Source organism: Aquarana catesbeiana, linkage group LG13, assembly GCF_042186555.1.
Source record: "Aquarana catesbeiana isolate 2022-GZ linkage group LG13, ASM4218655v1, whole genome shotgun sequence".
Taxonomy (NCBI): Eukaryota; Metazoa; Chordata; class Amphibia; order Anura; family Ranidae; genus Aquarana; species Aquarana catesbeiana.
In genome coordinates this window covers 89991651-90014160 of record NC_133336.1, presented here as the reverse complement: position 1 = coordinate 90014160, position 22510 = coordinate 89991651, and the positions used below count along the sequence as shown (strand labels likewise).

The following is a 22510-nucleotide window of genomic DNA, read 5'->3' as shown; positions in this document are numbered from 1 at the left end:
AAATTACCTTTGAAAGCGATTTGTCTGCTTTTTTGTCTATTTGTGGTCTGTGCCTCCTGGTTGAGTGCTCTCTCCAAATGCATTTTATTTAGGCAGATCTGTGCTAGCCAGATGAATGTTGGGTGAATGTACTGCCACTGGACTTAATGTCTGACACTCTTCCCATTGCATCTGGACTTGCCACTGTTTATAGGGGAATTTTTTCCGTATATCTTTTTATTTTATTTTATTTTTTTTTTTTTGCCACGTCAGCGAAGAGTTTGGTTGGGAGATATTGTTTCAACTTTTAAGTCAATCTCATCCCCTAATAATTTCACATCATGGTGGCATTACTCTTTTTTTTTTTTTTTTTTTTCATCATTCGTTTATTAAATCAGTATAGGGAATGCTGGCCAACAATACAAATTTCCCCCATAAATAGATATTTTATACCCCCAGATTCCCCCCCCCCACCCTCCCATCTAGAATTCGATCCCCCCACCTTACCCCTCCCCCATCCCACCCCACCCACTCGTCCAGCCGTGGTGATGATCTGTACCGATCGCAGTCCTATCCTATACTTTTACTCTGTTTAAATGCCTTCCGTCCAGCTACAGTTGATGCTGGGATTTCTATTTAGTGAGTTATCCGACTCTATCTCCCACGCCTCGGCCGCTTGGAGCGAAGTCTTATATTTTACCCAATCTCTCCACGTTTCTAAATACTCTTCCATCTCAGTCCCTTCACTATATCTCAGGTACTCCAGGCAGTGAATTTGCTCTATTTAGTTGAACCACTCCCGCAATGTAGGTCTTCTTCTCTCCAACCAGTGTCTAGGGATGATACCTTTGGCCGCATTAAGTAAATGCGGCAACAAAGATCTCAAATACCTCTTAGTGGGCATGTTACTCCCATGGTGTAGACAAACCCAGGGATCATCCGCAATTCTCCTTCCAGTGATCTCAAATATGATTCTCCTTACATCTCCCCAGTATATTTTCATTTCTGGGCATTGCCACCATATGTGTGCCATTGTACCAATATTCTTACAACCCCTCCAACATAGTGGCGGTGTTTCTTTCCGTATTTTATGCATTCTATCCGGGGTTGTGTACATTCTCGTCAAGATTCTGTAGTTCATCTCAGATACCCTATAATTTGTTGATGTGGTGTTCACTCTTCCCAGGACCAGCCCCACCTCCCTGTCACTAATCCTGCTTTCTAATTCCTCCTCCCACTTCCGAAAGAATGTCGGGCGCTCCACTTCTCCCATTTTAATCATGGTTTTATAAATCCTAGACACTCCTCCTCTCCCCTTTTTCCTTGATACCGCTTTTTCGAGGGGGCGAAGGTCTTCCATCGACCTCATTGGTTGCGGGAGTGTATCAACGAAATGTTTCGGCTGCCTGTACTTCCACATGTCTATAATAAACCATTCATCCTTTGCTTTTAACTCCTGGTATGGGAGCAACTTGCCCTTACTCGTAATGTCTTTTAATTGAATCTCATCTTTCAATATCCATCTCCCAAATAAATCTTCCCTCCCCGGTAGAAAATAATCAGTGTCCTTTAGCGAGATTAACGGTGAGTTATACCCCCATTTCTCCTTAACGTGTATTTTATCCCATAATTTTAATGTGTGTTTGGTGATATCTAATGTTTTCGTACTTAATTTTCTAAACTGTGGTGGAATCCACACATTTTTACTCAGGTCCACCCCACTTATTTCCTTCTCTATTCTCACCCATTGTTTTTCTGTGTTATTGTTTACCCAATCTATGATACGTGAAATAACTATTGCTGTGTAATATTTCTTAACATCAGGTGCCCCCCACCCCCCTTTCTTCTTATCACTAACTAATTGTGCGTACTTAATTCGTGGTTTTTTTCCCCTCCAAACAAACGTTGTGAACAAAGAATGCAACTTATTCAAAAAGTTCTGTGAAATTGGGATTGGAAGCATTTGGATTTTATATATGATTTTTGGGAGAACTGACATTTTGAGTAAATTAATTCTACCTCCCCATGAAAGTTGGTTGCGTGGGGTTTTATTCAGATCAAATCTGATCTCATTAAGAAGTGTCATGTAGTTGACTTGGAACAATGTCTCCTTCCCTGGAGTTATTTTGACCCCTAAATGGCTGAGCTCGTTTGATCCCCACCTAAATGGGAGACTCTGTTGATACGCCTTGTCCCCTGCTTTGTCTCCTACTATTTCCAATGTTTCTGACTTAGTAGTATTTACCCGAAAGTTAGATAATCTACCATACTTCTTAATAATCTCTAATAGATTCGGAAGGGAGATCCTCGGGCGGGTGATATACAATAAAACGTCATCCGCAAAAGCGGCGATTTTGTACTCTTCTTTCCCAATTCTAACCCCACTGATGTCCTGGCTGAATCTAATCCTAGACAAAAAGGGCTCTAGCGTCATCACGAAGAGGAGCGGGGAGAGTGGGCACCCCTGCCTGGTGCCGTTATACAGTTTAAAAGGTTCGGAGAACGTACCGTTCACCTTGACTCTTGCCGTAGGGGATGTATATAAGGCTTTTATCCTACGAAGCATGTTGTTACCTATACCCATTTCCTCGAGAGTGTCCCACATGAAGCCCCAGTCTACCCTGTCGAAGGCTTTTTCAGCGTCCATCGACAGTAGTAGACCTGGGGCTCCCCTGTCCTTCATTATCTGGGTCACCATTATCGTTTTAATGCCGTTATCCCTCCCTTCCCTACCCGGCACGAATCCCACTTGGTCCGAGTGGATCACTTCATTAATGACCTTTTTCAGTCTATTGGCCAGGACTTTTGCAAATAGCTTTGTGTCAACGTTCAAGAGGGAGATGGGTCTGTAGCTAGAGCATAAAGTGCTATCTTTCCCTTCTTTCCTAATGATGGCGATACTAGCTTCTAATGCCTCCTTCCTCATTTCCCACTTTTCTCCTATCCCATTCATATAGGAGCATAATATGGGGATAAAAGTTTCCTGGAATTTTTTGTAATAAAGGACAGTCAATCCATCAGGGCCTGGGCTTTTCCCATTTGGGGTATCCTGTAGGGCATTCTTGAGTTCCTGTTCGGTTATGGGGGCTTCTAGTATGGCTCTTTCATCTTCCTTAATTTTAGTTAATTTTGCCTCTTTCAAAAAATTTTTATTATCCTCTTGCTTACGTCTATTTGATTCCGGTGAGCTATATGCGTTTATTGCATACAACTCACCATAGAAGTCGTAAAATGCTTCCGCGATGTCGCCTGTTTTGTGTTTAATTTCACCCGATTTGGATTTAATTTTTTCTATGAAGTTACTCTCTTTCTTTTTCTTCAAGACCCTGGCAAGGAGTTTGCCTGGTTTGTTACCCTTGGTATACCTCTCTTTCTTAACCAGGTTGTAGATTTTTCGCATTTCCTGTTCTGTGTTAGCTCTCAACTCTTCTCTTCTCTTTTGCAATTTTATCCAGGTCTCCTTCCCTCCCAATGCTTTATGTAATTGCTCTAATTCTTGGGTTTCTTTAACCAGGGCAGACCTTTCTTTTTTCCATCTCTTTTTTTTTTCCGTGCCTACCATCATGAATATGCCCCTAATATATGCTTTGTGTGCCTCCCTGACTATGGCCTCGTTTACCTCCCCAGACACATTTATTTTGAAGTACCACACCAGTTCTTCCTTGATTCTCTTTAAAGTGTCTTCATCTTGCAAAAGGTCTTCATTCAGTCTCCACCCTGAGCCCTGTCTTTGAGGTCCCCCTATTTTTATTTTTAAACATACCGGGGCATGATCAGAAAACGACATGCTACCGATGGCTGCCTCCGTGACCCCTTCCAACAACCTATGTTCTACCAGGAAGAAGTCGAGTCTTGAGTACGTCAAATGCACGGGGGAGTAGAAGGAGTAGTCCCTTGTGTCAGCATGCAGGATCCTCCATACATCCACCAGCTGCATCTGTTGCAGCTTTTTTTTAAGTTTGCCTGCCCAAGCTCCACCCATCCCTCGTGCATTTGACGAGCAGTCCCTTCCAGGATCTAAACACAGATTAAAATCTCCTGCGATAATGGCTTTTTCCGTCTTGAATTCTTCAAATTTTGCCAATATTCCTATTGTTTTTCTATGGTTGTTTCTATTTGGCCCATAGATGTTTGCCAGGGATATCTTCTGGCCATTAATTTTGCCATTGAGAAAGAGGAACCGGCCCTCTGGGTCGGCTAACCCCTTCTCAAGTTCAAATCTAGTTTCCCTGGCAAACCCTATGGCGACTCCTCTAGATCCTTTTATTGGTGAGTCACTGTAGTACCATACTGGGAAATCTCTAGAATAAATTTTTTGATTCCTATTGGTGCTTAGGTGTGTCTCTTGTAACATCACAACCTCTGCATTCAAAAACTTCAATTCACAAAGGATATTGGCCCATTTTACGTGTGAATTCAAGCCCCGGACATTATAAGAGATCATTTTTAAACTAGACATCAACTCTCACTCTCATTTATATGCTTCTCTTTATGGTACAGACTCATGACCCAGTTGGCAGTGGGGCCCCTTCCCATCCCCCACCTCCCCCCCCAACCCCTCCTCATCCCCCCTCCCCTCCAAAGCCCTCCCCACCCGCCCCCCCTTTCTCTTTCCCTGTCTCCATACATTTGGGGGAAAAACTGGCCCCCCATGGGCCTAACACAAAACCGTGGCACTCAAACTCCTCCTGGCCTCCCGGTTTACCCCCTGAGGTTGAGCTCGGTGTGGGATCAAAAATCGGTTCTGAAAACTGACCCCTGGGTGGAGATTTACCTGTCCCGATCGGCCCTCCCACACGCTCCTCCTGAAACCCCCACCACCACCCCCCCTCCCCTCGATCACCCCATCCAGAACGAAGCGGGCATGGCAGTGCACAAATTTTTTTTTTTTTTCCTCTTCTGCCCTTATTAAGTCCTCTGTCCCTTTTGACCCCTATACTCTTTTGCAGAAATTATTGGTTTCCAGGTAATTGATTCCCCTGTAGGCTCCATTTTTCTCCCACCACCCCGGGATCTCCACTAGAGGAATTTCTAGGCGTTGGCAGAATTTTTGTGTTTCTTCCGGGAATCTCAGCGTGGCCGATCAGCCCTCCTTACGACCGACTAAGCAGGCAGGGAAGCCCCAGGAGTATTGCACCCCGTGTGTTATTAGAGTCGCAAGTAGTGGTTTCAGAATTCTTCTCCTCATAAGTGTCTCTGCTGACAGGTCTTGGAAAATGTGTAGGCTTGTTTCCCCATATTTTGCCTGCACATTTTTCCTTAAATTGGTGCTGATCTCCTCTTTATCTTGATAATTGTGGAATCGCACAATGACATCACGCGGGGCATCTTCCCTAATTTCTGCTGGTTTTGTAATCCTGTGCACTCTGTCCAGTTTTAATTTACTGCTAACTTCACTCAGGTTCCTCAGATCCTTGAATATAGCCTCCATTTTGTCCTGCAGATTCTCTTGTTCCCCTTGCGCTTCCGGAAGGCCTCTGATCCGAAGATTCTTTCTTCTACTGCGGTTCTCTTGGTCTTCCATTCTATACCTTGTATTTCTCTGTTCGATCCGCAGTGCTTCCACCTGAGTTTGCAAGTTTTTGATTTCTGCCTCTTGTTTGACCATTGTATTTTCAGCTTCTTCCACTCTTTTTAGAATATGACTCATATTCTCGTGCACAGTATTGATCTCCTCTTTGATTGAGGCCTCCAGTTTCGCAAACATTTCTGCAATTTCCCCCTTAGTGGGAAGATGTTTTTCCGGTTGGGGTGCCATCGATATTTCTACCTCTGTCTCTCCACCAGAGGATCTTGTTTCTATATCTGTCGCCTGGCTTCTGGTCCCAACTTTAACTGGGCGCTCTGGTGTTTTGTTTTTTGTCCCTGTTGCTCTATCGGGACTTATTTTACCGGGCTCATTCACCATGTACTTCCTGATGGCTCCTGGGCTAGCGCTTACTCTAGGCGGATTTGCCGTGGCTCCTCTTGCTGACTTGCCTCTCATTTTCTTCCTTCCCTACTGGAGAATACGCGAAAGAGGTAGAGCGAAGCACCCACGGTGAGTATCCTCTCCACTCCTTGACCCCTCTTCCCCAGGCGCCCTGTGTCTCCAGATAAGGACCCTTATGTTCGTAAATTATAAATGGTTAAGGAGGGGGGGGGGTCTCGTTGGTTCAGGGTTGAGACGTGTTGCTAGGTATGCAGACTCTGGGTTATTGCCCTCGAGCTATAGGCTCCTGTTCTCCCCGAGGCCCTCCTGTCAGGGGGTTCTCACCACTATTGCTCCACCACCTCTAGGGCTCGCTCACCTCCAACCGCCTGCCTATAGGATTCCACCAAATTCCTAGTGTTACAATGTTACAGTTCAAATCCCTAGAGATATTGCCATCCGTAATTGTTATACTTTATTACAAAGGAGTGCTGAGAAAAAAAGCAAAGGTATGTCACAGTCCCCTATTTGGGAGTATCAGTAAGATTTAACAATTTTTCAAGTGGGTCACTTACCCTCCTTTGCAGGTAAACAATGACCAAAATCTTACCCAACTACACAGTACTTGTGCTTCTCCTGTGGGGCTCCTGGGGCTTTCACCTATCCGTGTGGTCTCCTTATTTCATCTGTAAATCTTTTTCCTTGTCTCCTTAACTACTATCCGTCCGTCCCTGCCAGGCCCACTCCGCGCTGGATCATGCCTGTTTGCTTCCTCTCCTCTCAGCCTGCAGTTGTCATCACACACCGGGGGCAGCACGGTATCCCCGCTCGGGCTCCAGGCTACTGCTTGGGCACGCCGCTCCCGCTACCTCCGCTCACCACAGCCGCCTTCTGAAGCCGAGCAGCTGGATGGAGGGGCAGAGAGGCTTAGACGGAGAGACAGCTCACAGCACTTCAGAGAGGAGGGGGGAGAGGGCGGCCGGGGGTCAGCGCGCGGTCTGTATACCGCTCGGTGCGTGCATCTCGGCTTGGAGGGACGCCGAGCCACCCAGGTTCAGCAGCGGCGTCAAGACTCCGCCCACATCCGGCTCCTCCCTCTGTGGCGCTCCCCATTTTTTCCGTATATCTAACATCATTAAAAATATGCTATACTAGCAAATTATGTAGACAACACTCCAAATTATTTACATTATGTTGAATCATAATCAGTCACTGCATTCATGGAGTTAAAACTGGTATCATGGAATGTAAGGGGTCTCAATGACAAGGTAAAAAGGGCACTAATGTTTAAATATCTGAATAATCATAGACCCCATGTCTTGTTCCTACAGGAGACTCACCTTCTGGGGAACAAGATCCTGGCGCTATGTAGACCCTGGGTACGGCAATCATTTCATGCAACGTACTCCAGTTATGCAAGGGGAGTGGCCATTCTATTGAACAAATCCCTTCCATATAAGGTCGTGTATCTACAAACTGATCAGGAGGGCCGATTCATAATCCTATTACTGGAGATTAGAGCAGTAGTCTATGCTTTAGTGAATATATATGTGCCTCCTCCCTTTAACCACCGGGTCCTCTACAAGGTATATGAGCTTTTAGCTACATTACAATTCTCCAGACTATACATAGCTGGAGATTTTAATTCTACTTTGGATCCGTCCCTGGACTCGTCCAATCCAAATAGGGTGTATTCGCCAGACCTGCTTCAGAGGGCACAAGCATTTAATTATACTGAGATTTGGAGATGGAAGCATCAAACCACTAGGGCTTACTCCTTTCACTCTACTACTCATAAATCGGTTTCCAGGATCGATCTGGTCTTTGGCAACGCCTGTGCACTGGCGGCGGTGAGGGGGGTCTCGTTCTTAGCTGCGGGCCTCTCTGATCATGCACCACTGGAGGTCACCTTGGAGTTGTCGGACACCAGGAGTCGAGACTATTGGCGTTTAGCACCCAAATGGTTGCAGGACTCGAGGGTGGGGGAGAAGGTCTCTCCCAAACTACAACAATACTGGGAGATCAATGAGGATTCAGCCTCAGCGCAGATAGTCTGGGACACCTTTAAGGCCAACACTAGAGGAGAATACATTTCAGCTATTAAAGCGGTCCGTTCTGAGATGTCCTGTCAGGTCCAGGCACTTGAAGAGGGAGAGGCTAGGGCGGTGGAGGCTTTTTCTAGCTCCCCGACTCTGGATCACTTTAGCCGGCTAGCCGAGGCAAGAAGAGCATTGTCTCTACACCTTACCTCGGCCACACACCTAGATTTAAATTCCTTGGCAGGGAAGATCTTTGAATCCGGAGACAAAAATAGCCAACTTCTAGCGAATGCAGACGGTGATGTCAGAAATCTGTGGTTCAGATGGTCAGGTGATCTCTACCCCCGAACTAATTATAGAGGAATTCAGATCCTTGTACGAAAACTTATATAAGGCGGTCCCTGGCTGGCCTGAAGATCGGCGTAGGGAATTTTTGCAGTCCCTGCAACTACCCACTCTTTCGCAGGAGGATCTTGAATTTTTAGACAAAGATTTTACCACTGGGGAGATAGAAGAAGCGATTTGCTCATTTCCTAGTGGTAAAACACCAGGACCTGATGCCTACCTGGGGAATGGGACAGAATGTATGCCTCATTAATTGCACCAAAATTGTTAAAAGTTTTCTCTGAAAGTAAAAATCAGATGTCCTTACTTGCTTCAATGTATCGGGCACACATAGTCCTCATCCCTAAGCCCGGCAAAGACATATCTCTCTGTACTTCTTATAGGCCGATCTCCTTGCTAAACTATGAACTCAAGATTTTGACAAAAATATTAGCGACCAGACTGCGGACGATTCTATCATCCCTCATTAATATAGACCAGACTGGATTCATGCCAGGGAAATCAACAGATATAAATTTACCCATCTTCACTTACCTCCCACTGAGTCCTCTACGAGGGTAATGGTGACACTGGACATTGAAAAGGCGTTCGATTCGGTGGCATGGCCTTTTATGTCCACGGTCCTAGAAGTTATGGGTTTTGGAGAAGTATTCCACAGGTGGCTTGATATTTTATATAAAGACCCGACGGCGCAGATTAAGCTTGGTGGTGCTCTGTCGGCGCCCTTTTCTGTCGGAAGAGGTACGAGGCAAGGTTGTCCACTGTCACTGGCCCTTTTTGCCCTGGTGATGGAGCCATTTGCCTCGTCCCTCAGACAGGCAGACGGGGTTAGGGGCATACAGATGGGATCCATACATGAGAAAGTTGCTTTATATGCAGACGATCTTATCCTTTTCTTGAGTGACCCTGCCCAATCCCTTCGGGAGACGTTGACCATTCTTTCCAATTTCACTAGCTGTTCGGGGCTCAAAGTAAACTGGGATAAATCCCAAGTCTTGCCGATAGATGGGGCCGCAAAGGATGTAGCGGATCCCGACCTACCCTTACTATGGACAGACAAAATTGAGATCTGAAGAAAATGCAGAAGCATTGAAACGCGTCATCTGACACGTCCATACGTCACTTCCGCTCTCTGGTTCCTGGTACAGTGTTTGCGTTCCACGCTGGTTCCCATCCGGTTCCTGTTTCCTGCTACGGTCCTGGCTCTCCATGTCCCAGTAGATGCCGGCTCTCCTTGCGGACACTCGGATCTTTCCATCTCCCGCGCAGCTCAGCACCCACAGTAGAGACCCCACAGACCACCGCACACTTCAGTGCTGATATCATCTAAACCGGAACCTGCACCATGTACCTCCGCTAACATCTGAGGATGACGTCCCTGGACCAGCTATATGTCCTTTGCCTGTATTCATTTTGTTCCTGTGAGTAGCCATTTGGCTGTTATTTTTATACATTTTACTAAAGCTTTTATGATACTGCACTTAGATTGGCGCTTCTTGCCCTTTTTGCAGACAAAATTAAATATCTAGGTATTCACATCTCCGCATCTACCTCTGACTATTATACCCTTAACTTAGAACCACTGGTACAAAAGATGAGAAAGAGACTGAAGGCGTGGGCAAATCTTTCCCTCTCTTTAATCGGGAGGATCAATTTATTTAAGATGAAGCTTCTACCTGCCTTTCTTTATGTTCTCAGGCATGCACCTGTCTGGATCCCCAAAAAGGTATTTCGCCTAATAAACTCCATTTTATTATCTTTTCTCTGGGGATCTGGTCAGCCGAGATTTAAGCTGACGGTGCTGCATAGACCTTGGGGAGAGGGAGGCTTGGCTTGCCCTGACCTTCACTCTTATTTTGTGGCGGCTATGTTATCACACGCCCAGAACTGGCTGGTCTCTGATGAGTCCAATGCAGCAGTGGTTCTGGAAGCAGCATGTTTGGGGTCTTATGAGGCGCTACGGAACCTACTTTACCGGGGCTCTAGAGCTCCCTTCCCTCTTACATCAGCAATGAGAGGGGTAATGGTCATGGGCATGGTCAGTGGCAAATTCACTACGCCCTATGGCTTCTGGACACATTTCCCCCTCTCTTTGGTTTAACCCGCAATTACCAGAATTCGGGTCCATTCCCGACCCTGGGGTATGGGCATGCAAGGGCATCAAATATATAAATCAAATTTGCCTTGCGGGCAAAATACAGACTTTTGACGGGTTGAAACAACAATATAATTTACCTAACTCACACCTGTTTAGATTCCTGCAGCTCAGGCACGCTTTCAGTAGATTTCCCTACATTAGACACAGAAGATTGGGAAGAAATGTGGGAATACCCTTTTTCACAACTAGTATCAGCCAGAGATAAATTGGTGCAATTTAAAATAGTACATAAGGTATATTACACGCCTGAGCGTTTACACAGAATCTGCCTCTTGCTGGAGGTGTAATTCAACCTCAGCGGATTTCATTCATATTTTTTGGAACTGTCCTCAGATTGCAATTTTTTGGGTTGAGGTAACCAAATTTATTCTGACTGTCACCACCGTTTTTGTGCCACTTTCTGTGGAGGTATGTCTGCTGGGACTTGTTGAATCACTGGCCCCACGTCGGGCAATCAGAACCCTGCTAGGATTATTACTTTACTATGCCCGTAAATCTATAGTACTCAGATGGAAGGCCTCATCTCCACCTTCAATAAATTTCTGGAAGAAGTTAGTGAATGCGGCTCTACCATTGTACAAAGCTACTTACCTGTCACATGGCTGTGGTAAAAAATTCCACAAAATATGGGATATTTGGACGGAATCCCTGGAATCCCTGTCCACTAATGCAGATTCGATTAATGGTTAGTTCATTCTATTAAATACCAGAATCGACTCAAATGGCATCCCTGATCTCATAAAAGTCCCTGGGCTGTTCAGTCGATAGTTTAGGGGAAAGGGGGGAATTTGAATATGTTATTGTACTGCACATCTCATTCCATGAATGACTAAAGTGGGTATTGCAGGGTACACATGGATTTAGAGGAGTGCTTTGAATACTCTGCACAGGTGGTTGAGCGTACAGTGGTTTAGTAGAGAATTGTATGTATTTTTTTTTTTCTCTTTCTTAGTATGTAGTTGTTGACCGATCCTGGGTATGCCCAATAGGCTCTGTTTTGTTTTGTATTTACCTTGAAATTACAATAAAAATAACTTTAAAAAAAAAAAAAAACAGTTGAATTATCTGCAGAGGTTTAAAATAGAAGAATGAACAGTAATATCACTAGCTGTTATGCATGTATAAAATAGAAAACTGTAGTATTAGAATAATATGAACTGGAAAGCAGATTACAATTTATTTGATTTTGCTTATTTTTGCAGATAAACATCAGAATTAGACACATAGAGAAGGTCAAAAGTTATTTTTTCCATAAGGTTGCTGTAAATCATGTAAAAAAATAGATCATCATCTTTTTATATATATATTTTTTTTAATGAGAGCCACAGGGTACAGCCAGCATAATCAGTTGGGAAAGGTCACATTTCATTAGGACTCTGCTGATATTAACAAATAAAGGCCATGTTGGTCATTAGCGATTACAATGTCTGTCTCCTGCAGGGGACAGTATCTGTATGAGATGAAGAGATATGATCTCGCCAGCTTCTGCATTTACCACGCAGCTGAGATGACTCAAGGTAGGCAGTGTTATCATTAACGTTACATTCATTTACTGCATATGTACATTAATGTCTGCAAAATGTACCTCTGCAATATACTGTATATAAGGGAGCTTTTTACCTTCCAAATTATTTGTACTTCTGTTCATCCAGTCCTGAGGTTTAAAGAGCTCTGCCTACCTATTTGGCAAGTGGTGACCTGACTTTTCCCTACTGCAGTTAGGTAACAATTAAAGGTCTTGTCCTTCCCCTGGTCTGTAATTGGGCTGTGAAGGAGAAGCTGAAACACTGATCAGCTTATCTCTCTGTCACTCTGCTCTTTCCTCCTATCAGCATGTCCCTTGTTAGCACATGAGCATTTCAGCACAACTGATGGGCTTCTTTTGCTGCTTCTCCTACCCTACTGTATTTATGTCTAAACTGTCCCCTTAACAAAATCATAAAAAACATCTGCTTCTCTGTTCAACAAGCATCTTTAAAGCGGAGTTCCGCCGCAAAAAAAAAAAAAAACAGCAGCTACCAATACTGCAGCTGCTAACTTTTAAAATAAGGACACTTACCTGTCCAGGGCACCCGCGATGTCCTCGATGCCCGCTATGTCCTCACCTGAAGCTGACTCATCCCTCGGCTCCGGGTTCAGGCGTCGGTATCTTCAGTAAGGGAATCAGGAAGTGGAGCCTTGCGGCTTCACAGGCTGGTTCCCTACTGCGCATGCGCGAGTCGCGCTGCACGTTCTGAATGGTCCCTGCTGTCTTCTGGGATCTGTGTGTCTCCCATAAGACAACAGGAGGGATGGAGAGGGGGCCGGACATGGAGTAGTTCACCGTGGATTTTGCGGCGCTCTTTCGCCGGAAGTGGGAGTAAATACCTGTATTAGACAGGTATCTGCTCCCCCCTCCCCCCTGAAAGGTACCAAATGTGACACCGGAGGGGGGGGGGGACCAGATCAACGGAAGTTCCATTTCTTGGTGGAACTCTGCTTTAAGAAAAATATATCGGTGTGCTGGTCATTTTTTGCTACCCAAACTACAAAAAATAGAGCACACCTCTATCCTGTACCATCCTTCCATGTACAACGTAAGCTGTACTTTTTCTCTTCAGCTACTAGAAGGTGCTGTGCATATAGAAAGTATATGGTCACCACCAATTGAAGAAGACTTTTTAACAAAGTTAAAGATTACAGACTTTACATATCACCCTTCCTTGCTCTTTCATGGAACTACATTGATTCATATATTGACAGTTAATTACTCTGATATGTTGGCCAGTGGAACTCGTTTGCATGTTCAAAACTTGAGAAGAATAAACAGGTGCAAAATTAGTAACGCCTTATATAAAAACATACCTGCAATATGATAATGAAGATGTATAATCATGTTTGGATGAATCCGGAGTTCTTCTTATACCTGCTTAGTCATTTTCTTCTTGCTTCGAGGCCAATCTGAATTTTTTCAAAAATTAACAAAGATTGGCGATTGATAAAAGTGATTTGATTAAACTGAACAGAACTTTGCTTTGCTTAAAGCAACGCAGTGTAAGGGGGTTAGCTCGGCAGCGGGTGTGTGTGACCCCCTGGATGGGTTCACCACACAAAATCAAGCACAGCAGACAGCGTTGCAGGTGAAAAAAAAACAAAGGTGCGGTTTATTTATGCTATATGCAGTGAAAAATATAACAGTAAAACAAAAAGAAAAATGAAAAGAAATCCTGGTTAGTTTGCCCACTTACTACACACGTAGATTCCCTATCTAACAACTGGGTGCAGCTTTGTGCTGCCCCAGTCCCTGTCTCTCTTTTAGAAGTTTGCCACACAGGCGTTAACTCACCACACAGGACAGATACCACACTCCCCAGTCTACACATACAGAACTGCAGGACCCCCAGCACTTCCCCTAGTGGTATAAGTCAGCATAAAGCCTGAACCTAGGGCATACATATTTTCCATCCTGGATGCAACCAGGTGATTTCACCTGCCCGCTGTCACATACCCCCCCCCCCCCCTTGTTTCAACCTTGGGGTTGGAACACACGCAGTCAGACACGCATGTACTCAAGACAAAGCATCCACATTCCCCATTTTAACGCCGATGCTTTACTGTAAAGTTGAATTCCTGTAGGGCCAGGAACCACCTATTTATCCTTCTATTGGTCTCCTTGTTTTGAGCCATCCACTTTAAAGGAGCGTGATCATTAACCAGGTCAAAGTGCCTACTTAGCAGATAGTGCCGAAGGGAATCTAGAGCCCACTTCACCGCTAAACACTCCTTCTCAATCGTGATATAATTTACCTCATGGGACTTCAATTTCCTGCTGAGGTAAATGACTGGGTGCTCTTCCCCATTCCAGACCTGGGACAACACTGCTCCCAACCCAACGTCTGATGCATCAGTTTGTACAACAAAGTCCTTAGAGAAGTTTGGTGAGTACAACACTGGCTGGCTACATAAGGCTGTTTTTAAGGACTGGAATGCTGCTTCAGCCTCTGGGGACCATTTAACCATGACAGACTCTTTCCCTTTTGTCAGGTTGGTGAGGGGCACAGCCTGAGAAGCAAAATGGGGAATGAATCGCCGATAATAGCCAGCGATTCCCAGAAAGGCTTGTACCTGCTTCTTGCTGTTAGGACGTGGCCAACTCTGTATGGCCTCGACTTTATTGACTTGGGGCTTTATCACTCCCCTCCCAATAGTGTACCCAAGGTATTTGGCTTCCTCCTGTCCAATGGTACACTTCTTTGGATTGGCCGTAAACCCAGCTTCCCGGATAGAGTCTAAAACTGCTTGCACTTTTGGCAGATGTGAGACCCAATCTGTGCTATGGATAATAACATCATCCAGGTAAGCTGCAGCATACTTCTGATGGGGCCTCAGAATCTTATTTTCCGCTGGAATGTTGCTGGTGCATTCTGTAACCCAAACGGCATTCTCTTGTATTGGAATGCCCCATCTACGGTTACAAACGCAGTTTTCTCCTTGGCCGACTCGGCCAGGGGAATTTGCCAATACCCTTTGGTGAGATCGAGAGTTGTCATGTATCGGGCTGTTCCCAGCCGGTCGATCAACTCATCTATACGCGGCATGGGGTAGGTGTCAAATTTTGTAACTTTATTCAATTGTCGAAAATCATTACAAAACCGCCAGCTCCCATCAGGTTTGGGCACTAGTACGATAGGACTGGACCAGTCCCTCTGGGACTCTTCTATCACACCCAATTCCAGCATCCTTTGAACCTCCCCACGTATTGCCTCCCGTCGGGCCTCTGGTATTCTATAAGGTTTTAGTTTTACCCTTTCTCCTGGCGGGGTGATAATGTCATGCTCTACGCCAGATGTTTCTCCCGGGAGCTCAGAGAAAATCTCTTTGTTGTGGAGTACAAACTCTTAAACCTCCTGTTGTTGGGGTTTCGATAAGGTGACTGCGATTCCAACCTCAGGAACTAAGCAATCAGACTGGGCCAGTGGCAAAGTCTCTGCGACTAAGGATTCCCTATCCCTCTAGGCTTTCAGCAGATTGACGTGATATATCTGTTCCGGCTTTCGCCTTCCTGGCTGTCTGACCCTGTAGTTCACCTCACTCACTTTTTCAACAATTTCGTATGGACCTTGCCATTTGGGCATGAATTTGCTTTCAACCGTAGGGACTAGCACCAATACCCTATCCCCTGGGGAAAAAGTACGGGTCTTGGCCCCACGGTTATACACTCTCTGCTGTGCTAACTGCGCTTGGGCCAAATGTTCCTTTACGATTGGCATTACCTGTGCAATTCTATCTTGCATCAGGGCGACATGCTCAATCACACTCCTGTGGGGAGAACTCTCATTTTCCCAAGTTTCCTTGGCGATATCCAGCAGTCCTCTTGCGTGACTCCCATAGAGTAACTCAAAGGGTGAGAAACCCGTAGAGGATTGGGGTACCTCCCTAATGGCAAACATCAAATAGGGTATTAGACAGTCCCAATTCTTTCCATCTCTATCCACTACCTTCTTTAACATTTGTTTTAGGGTTTTGTTGAATCTTTCAACCAACCCATCTGTTTGGGGGTGATACACAGAAGTACGTAATTGTGTCACTTTGAACAACTTGCATAGTTCTTTCATAACCCGGGACATAAAGGGTGTACCTTGGTCCGTAAGCAGTTCCTTACAAATACCCACGCGGCTAAAAACAAGAGATAGCTCTTTGGCTATGGTTTTGGCCGAGGTATTTCGAAGAGGAATCGCTTCCGGATAATGGGTGGCATATTCCAGTATAACCAAAATGTACTTATGCCCCCTAGCGGACTTCATTTTTGGACCTACCACATCCATTGCGATCCTCTCAAAAGGGACCTCAATGATAGGAAGAGGTACCAGCGGGTTACGGAAATGTTGCATAGGTGCCGACTTCTGACACACAGGGCAGGAGGAACAATAATTTTCTGTTTCCTTCATGACCCCAGGCCAATAGAATATCTGCAATACTCTCTCTCTGGTTTTCTCTGTCCCCAGGTGACCTCCAAGAATGTGCCCATGGGCCAATTCTAACACCAACTTCCTGTAAGGTTTGGGCACCACAAGTTGCTCAATTGTTTCTTCTGCCCTTTGAGCCACTCGATACAGCAGGTCCCTTTCCACAGTGAAGTACGGGTAAGTGCAAGTCTTATCTGGGTTCACTAACTCGCCATCTATTTTCACCACATTTTCCCATGCCTTTATTAGGGTGGGGTCTTTTAACTGTTCTGTGGCAAAATTTTCCCTGTGAACCTCGAGATCCGAAAACTCCACAGATGGCATGTTTTCATCTGAGGATATTGTCTCCTCCCCAGTTTCTCAAGTTTACCCCGCCAATACCGACAAGGGAAATTCTGGAGAGTCCTCACCACTCTCAGAGGTATTCTGGTCATCATCTTCCTGGTCTATAGGGGCACCAGTGGGGGGCTCAGAACAATCCCAGAGTTCCCAGAACTTTGGAAAATCCCTTCCCACAATGGCATCACTGAGACACTAACCCCACCTGATGAGAGAGGTTACCTTTGTGGGTCTCAAAAAACACTGAAGTTACAGGATACATCTCGGGTGTCCCCATGCACACAAATAACAGCCACCTTGTTATTCCCAGAGACCTCTGTAGTAACTTATTCAGCTTTTATCAATGTCACCAGGCTACCTGAATCCAGCAACACATCAACATTTCTACCATTAATACGCATTTTACATAAATGTTTCTCAGGTCCCCGAATGGCAGTACATGCAACTGTCGCAAACAGCGACTGACGTCTGTCCCTTATAAAGCCACATTGCATAGGTTCATCCACAACTGGGCAGTTGGCTGCAATATGTCCCTCTTGTCGGCAGTGATAGCAAATAATCTTTTTCGCTGCCTCTTGAGGCCTGGGCTTCCCGGGCTGCTCCCGCCAGACATTAGGTTGAACCCCCACCCTCTCAATCTCTCTCCACCCTCACCCCTTGGAGTCATCTTACACGCCACTGGGGATGGTCTACTCTTAGGGTGGAAAGTCCGCGAGTCCCTGGAAGAGGTGGTCAGGTTCTCTGTAGCCAAGTACCTCTCAACCAGATCCACAAGCTTATCTGCAGTTTCTGGGTCTCCATGGCTTACCCACTTTTGGATGGCAGTAGGAAGAGCTCTCAGGAAACGATCCATAACAACACATTCCACAATGTTTGGTGCAGTCAAAGTCTCTGGCTGCAGCCACTTCCTGCTCAGGTGAATGAGATCATACATTTGAGACCTGGGGGAGTTTTCCAAGCTGGAAAGTCCAGTTATCTACACGCTGAGCCCGGACGGCCAGGGTGACACCCAGCCGTGCCAATATTTCCGTTTTTAGCACCACATAGTCTTTTGCTTGGTCAGGCTCTAGGTCATAATAGGCTTTCTGCGATTCCCCCGTTAACAGAGGGGCCATCAGTCCAGCCCACTGCTCCTTAGGCCACTTTTCCCTTTCAGCAGTCCTTTCAAATGTGTTCAAAGACACCTCCGGATCATCCTCTCCAGTCATTTTTGTCAGTAAATGGCTCACACCAAAGGATGCGGTATAAGTGGAACCACTTGCCTCACTGGTCTGCGGACGTTGCTGCATTAATGTCTCCATTTGTTGTTGGAGTCTCTGCTCTTGCTTTTGTTACAGGTCTATGAAGCGGGCCTCAGATTGCTGCTGGGCTTGTTGCTGAGCTTCCAGACTCTGCAGGTGAGCTTGCTGCTGAGCTTCCAGACTCTGCTGCAAAGTTGCATTTGTCTGCTGCTGGGCTGCGAGGCTCTGTTGTTGAGCTGCAAGGCTCTTTTGCAAACCCGCATTTGTCTGCTGCTGATTTGCATTTGCTAGAGCCAGCTGTCTAAGTATCTCCTCCATGCTGGCCTTAAGAAAAAAACTGCCCCGGTGTCTCCACCAACTGTAAGGGGGTTAGCTCGGCAGCGGATGTGTGTGACCCCCTGGATGGGTTCACCACACAAAATCAGGCACAGCAGACAGCGTTGCAGGTGAAAAAAAACAAAGGTGCGGTTTATTTATGCTATATGCAGTGAAAAATATAACAGCAAAACAAAAAGAAACATGAAAAGAAATCCTGGTCAGTTTGCCCACTTACTACACACATAGATTCCCTATCTAACAACTGGGTGCAGCCTTGTGCACCCTGTCTCTTTTAGATGTTTACTTACTTCACTTACTTCACTTACTTCAGCTGGGCTCATTAACTCTTCTCCTGCAGGACTTCCAGCACTCCCCCTAGAAGTCAGCATAAAGCCCGAACCTAGGGCATACATATTTTCCATCCTGGATGCAACCAGGTGATTTTTCTTGCCTGCTGTCACACCAGTCACTAGGAAACAGAAGTTTAAACCAATGGCATACTATAAAAGAAGATATTAAATGCATACCTGTCCATTGGGTAGCAAGTTCAGTCTTTGCTCTGTTGCAGAGCTATGGGTGCCAGTGCTGTAACTTTCAGGTGTGTCAGACAGTGTGTCCCCCATTTCACCCTGTAAATCTCCTGCTAACCGCCACTTCACTATAGGACACAGTAGTGATGTAGCAGCTGGTGTGTGCTGCTGGTCCAAATTTTATTCAAAAGTTTAACAAACCTCTTAGGATACAAACCGTATCATACAGATATAGAAAGATCAATGCACCCTCAAGGGTAACCAGGTGTCAGCTTATTGTAAATATAATACAAAAAACAATTGTAAAAGGTAAATCCAACCCAATTAGGCTACTGCTTGCCCGGGGCATATGTAAGATAATTATAATTACTCTGTAGCATAAACAGATCAGAAACAGTACTTCGCAAAACATTACTGCAACAGATGATCCAATGTTAACGCAGTAACATAATCAAATATAGGAGCACTTATCACCCAGGTTGATCTAGCACCTCAAGGCATTCTACCTAGCTTCCATATTGATATTGGAATACGAGAGGCTCTAGGACTCTCCATTTGCATTAATATGATAAATGTCACAAAGAGAGAAAAAAAAGTAAAAAGAAGAAGAAAAAAGAAGCAGGAGTCGATTCCCTCAGCCCAGGCCCCCAACCACTTAATTCCTGGGAGCTATAGGGTTTGAAGACATAGGCGTGCGCAAGGGGTGTGCCAGGTGTGCCTGGGCACACCCCAATCCTGGAGTTGGCAACTCATCAATTGTGGGCAGGTGACAGGTAAGCCGCAATCCTTACTTGCCAACCCCCCGGGACCTGGACAGGATAGGCAGATGGAGTGGAAATTAAGGGACCAATCTGCATTTTCTTCTGCAGCAGCTGAAAGTAGGCTTCTCCTCCTCTTCCTCTTGCCGATATTCAGCTGCCACAGGAGGAAAATTCAGGGGATTGGTACCAATGTATGCCACCCCTCTTGTCCCAGTTCCTTTTCTTACTGCTGCCCAGGTCCCCGTGTGCTCACCTGCTCCCCCCAATTGTTTTAGGATGACGAGTGGGGAAAAGGCCGGTTAATATGTCACAAAGGCATATGTGTTGGAGCTTTGAGGCGCACACCCTAATACAATAGGCTCCGCACACCTATGTTTGAAGATATTTAACCACTTCAATACTGGACACTAGAGCTGCACAATTAATCGTTAAAAAATCGTGATCTCGATTCAACCCCCCCATGATCTCTATTGCAGAGTTTGCTGATTCTTTCATATAACAAGTGGAGAGACTTATCTGCTCACTCAGCTGTCAAAAGAAAACATCCGGGCAGTCTGCCAAGTTTTTAACATGAAACATTGTAGCTAACTCTTCCTTCTTAGCTCAAAGGGATAAACTTATGTGAAAGAAAAAATCCAGGCAGTCTGCCAAGTATTTAACAACAATGCAGGAAGTTTAACCACTTAAAGTCTAAATCTTTTTCTGACACTTGTTTCTTAAGTTAAAATCAATATTTGTTGCTAAAAAATTACTTGGAATCCCCAAACATTATACATATTTTAGCAGAGACCCTAGGAAATAAAATGTTAATTGCTGCAATATTTTATGTCACACCGTATTTGCCCAGCGGTCTTTCAAACGCAATTTTTTGGGAAAAAAATACACTTCAATGAAAAAAACAAAACGAAACAGTAAAGTTGGCCCAATTTTTTTGTTTTAATGTGAAAGATGATGTTACGCCGCGAGAATCGTGAGAGAATCGTGATCTATCTTCTAAGCAAAAAAATCGTTGCCATAAAAAATTGCTAGAATCGTGCAGCTCTACTGGACACTTATACACCTTCCTGCCCAGACCAATGTTCAGCTTTCGGTGCTGTCACACTTAGAATGACAATTGCGTGGTCATTCTACGCTGTACCCAAACAAAATTTTTATCATTTTGTTCTCACAAATTGATCTTTCCATTGGTGGTATTTGATCACCTCTGGGATTTTTATTTTCTGCTAAACAAATAAAAAAAAGACCAAATATTTTGAAAAAAAAAAAATGTGGCACTGATATGCAGCACTGATAGGCGGCACGGATAGGCACTGATAGGCGACACTGACGGGCACTAATAGGTGGCACTCTACACTAATAAATGGTGCTGATGGATGCCAATCAATGCCAAACAGCAATGCCTGCCAATCAGTGATGCCCATTGTGGGCACTGATTGGCATCCATTGTGGGCACTGGCATCCATTATGGGCACTGATAGGCATCCCTGGTGGTCTAGGGTGGCATACCTGGTGGTGACTAGTGGTGGCATCCCTGGTGGTCCTAGTGGCATCCCTGGTGGTCCTAGTGGCTTCCCTGGTTGTCCAGTGTGGGCATCCTCGGGGGCAGGCTGCGCTGATAATCGATCGGCTCTTCTCTACCTCTGACAGACGCGAGTGAGGAAAAGCCGATCACTGGCTCTTCCTGTTTACACTGTGATCAGATGTGATTGGACACGGCTGATCACATGGTAAAGAGTCTCTGTCAGAGACTCTTTACTTAGATTGGTGTTGCGGGTTGTCAGACTGACACCCCGCAATAACGATCGGTGCGATGCGCGCCACCTGGGGCGCGCAGCAGCTTGATATCCTGCTGGACGTCTTATGATGTCCGTTCAGGATATTGAAACCACTTTGCCGCCGTCATTTTGCTATATGGCGGGCGGCAAGTGGTTAATCTAGGGGGACTACACTTTTTCAAATGTGGCTTGTTTGTCTCTGAGACAAACGAGCCATAAGCCATAAATATGTTACACAATGATAGCATCTTTTTTATTATATGCTTAAGAGAGAGAGGAGTGCAATATAACATACAGGATCCCTGGATGATTAATAAAGATCAAGGTTGCAGTGATTATCACAGCTGATTCAGCATCTCTGGTGGAGTGGATAGTTACACTTAATATTGGAGGATTTCTGGTGAGTGAGTAGATTTGACGGTGGTGGATTATACACACAGTAGTGTTGATTAGCATGCACTGCACGGAACTGGAATTTGAAATTACAGAGGATTGATCACACACCAATTAATTTTGCACAAGTGGACTTTTTGTATATATTATGAATTCACGTATAGATATATGAATATGCATTAATTATAATTTTCTTTTTATGTACATCATGGGACAGAGAGCCATAGTAATTACTATGTGGGTTATAGTCCACCTTCAGGTGCTGAACACTGGCACACCCTAAACAGGAAGTTGCCTCCCTATATAACCCCTCCCACTACTGGGAGTATCTCAGTTTTTTCGCCAGTGTCTAAGGTGTTGGTCACGAGTGAAGATGTGCTGTGCTGAGCTCGGGCCTTGTATCCGAAGAAACAAGGTTTTGCCTGTAACACTTCTCTTTTTAGAGATCCAGTACTTTTGGTATTAAGGCTATAAAGTTTTACTGGTGGGGTGCTTTTTACAGGTCCAGGATTGTGGGTCCAACGAGGGTCCCTGGTTCCTTAAGGTTTGTTAACCCACTGTGAAGGGTGTAGATTGGGTCTGTTGGTTTTACCACAGAAAACCCTGCGGCGGGAAAGGTAAGTGGAGTTTTTCTAAGGAATTTTTAAAATTTTCTAATGAAATGTCTCCTTTAAAGTAAAGTAAAAATGTTGTCATGCCTAAGTGTCACCACTGGGGGCTGTATGGAGCACGTACCTTCTCATGCTTTGCTCAGAGTCGCGCTGTGTCACAGAAGC

At 45.1% G+C, this 22510-nt stretch overlaps 1 protein-coding gene across 1 annotated transcript in view; it reads left to right on the top strand.

Annotated features, from left to right (window-relative positions):
- The window catches only part of TTC6 (tetratricopeptide repeat domain 6), a 305088-nt gene that overhangs the window by 157002 nt on the left and 125576 nt on the right, over window positions 1-22510 (top strand). The window contains exon 20 of the mRNA XM_073610036.1: window positions 11873-11949. Coding sequence (XP_073466137.1) covers window positions 11873-11949 — 77 coding nt within the window. The remainder of the gene's footprint in view (window positions 1-11872; window positions 11950-22510) is intronic.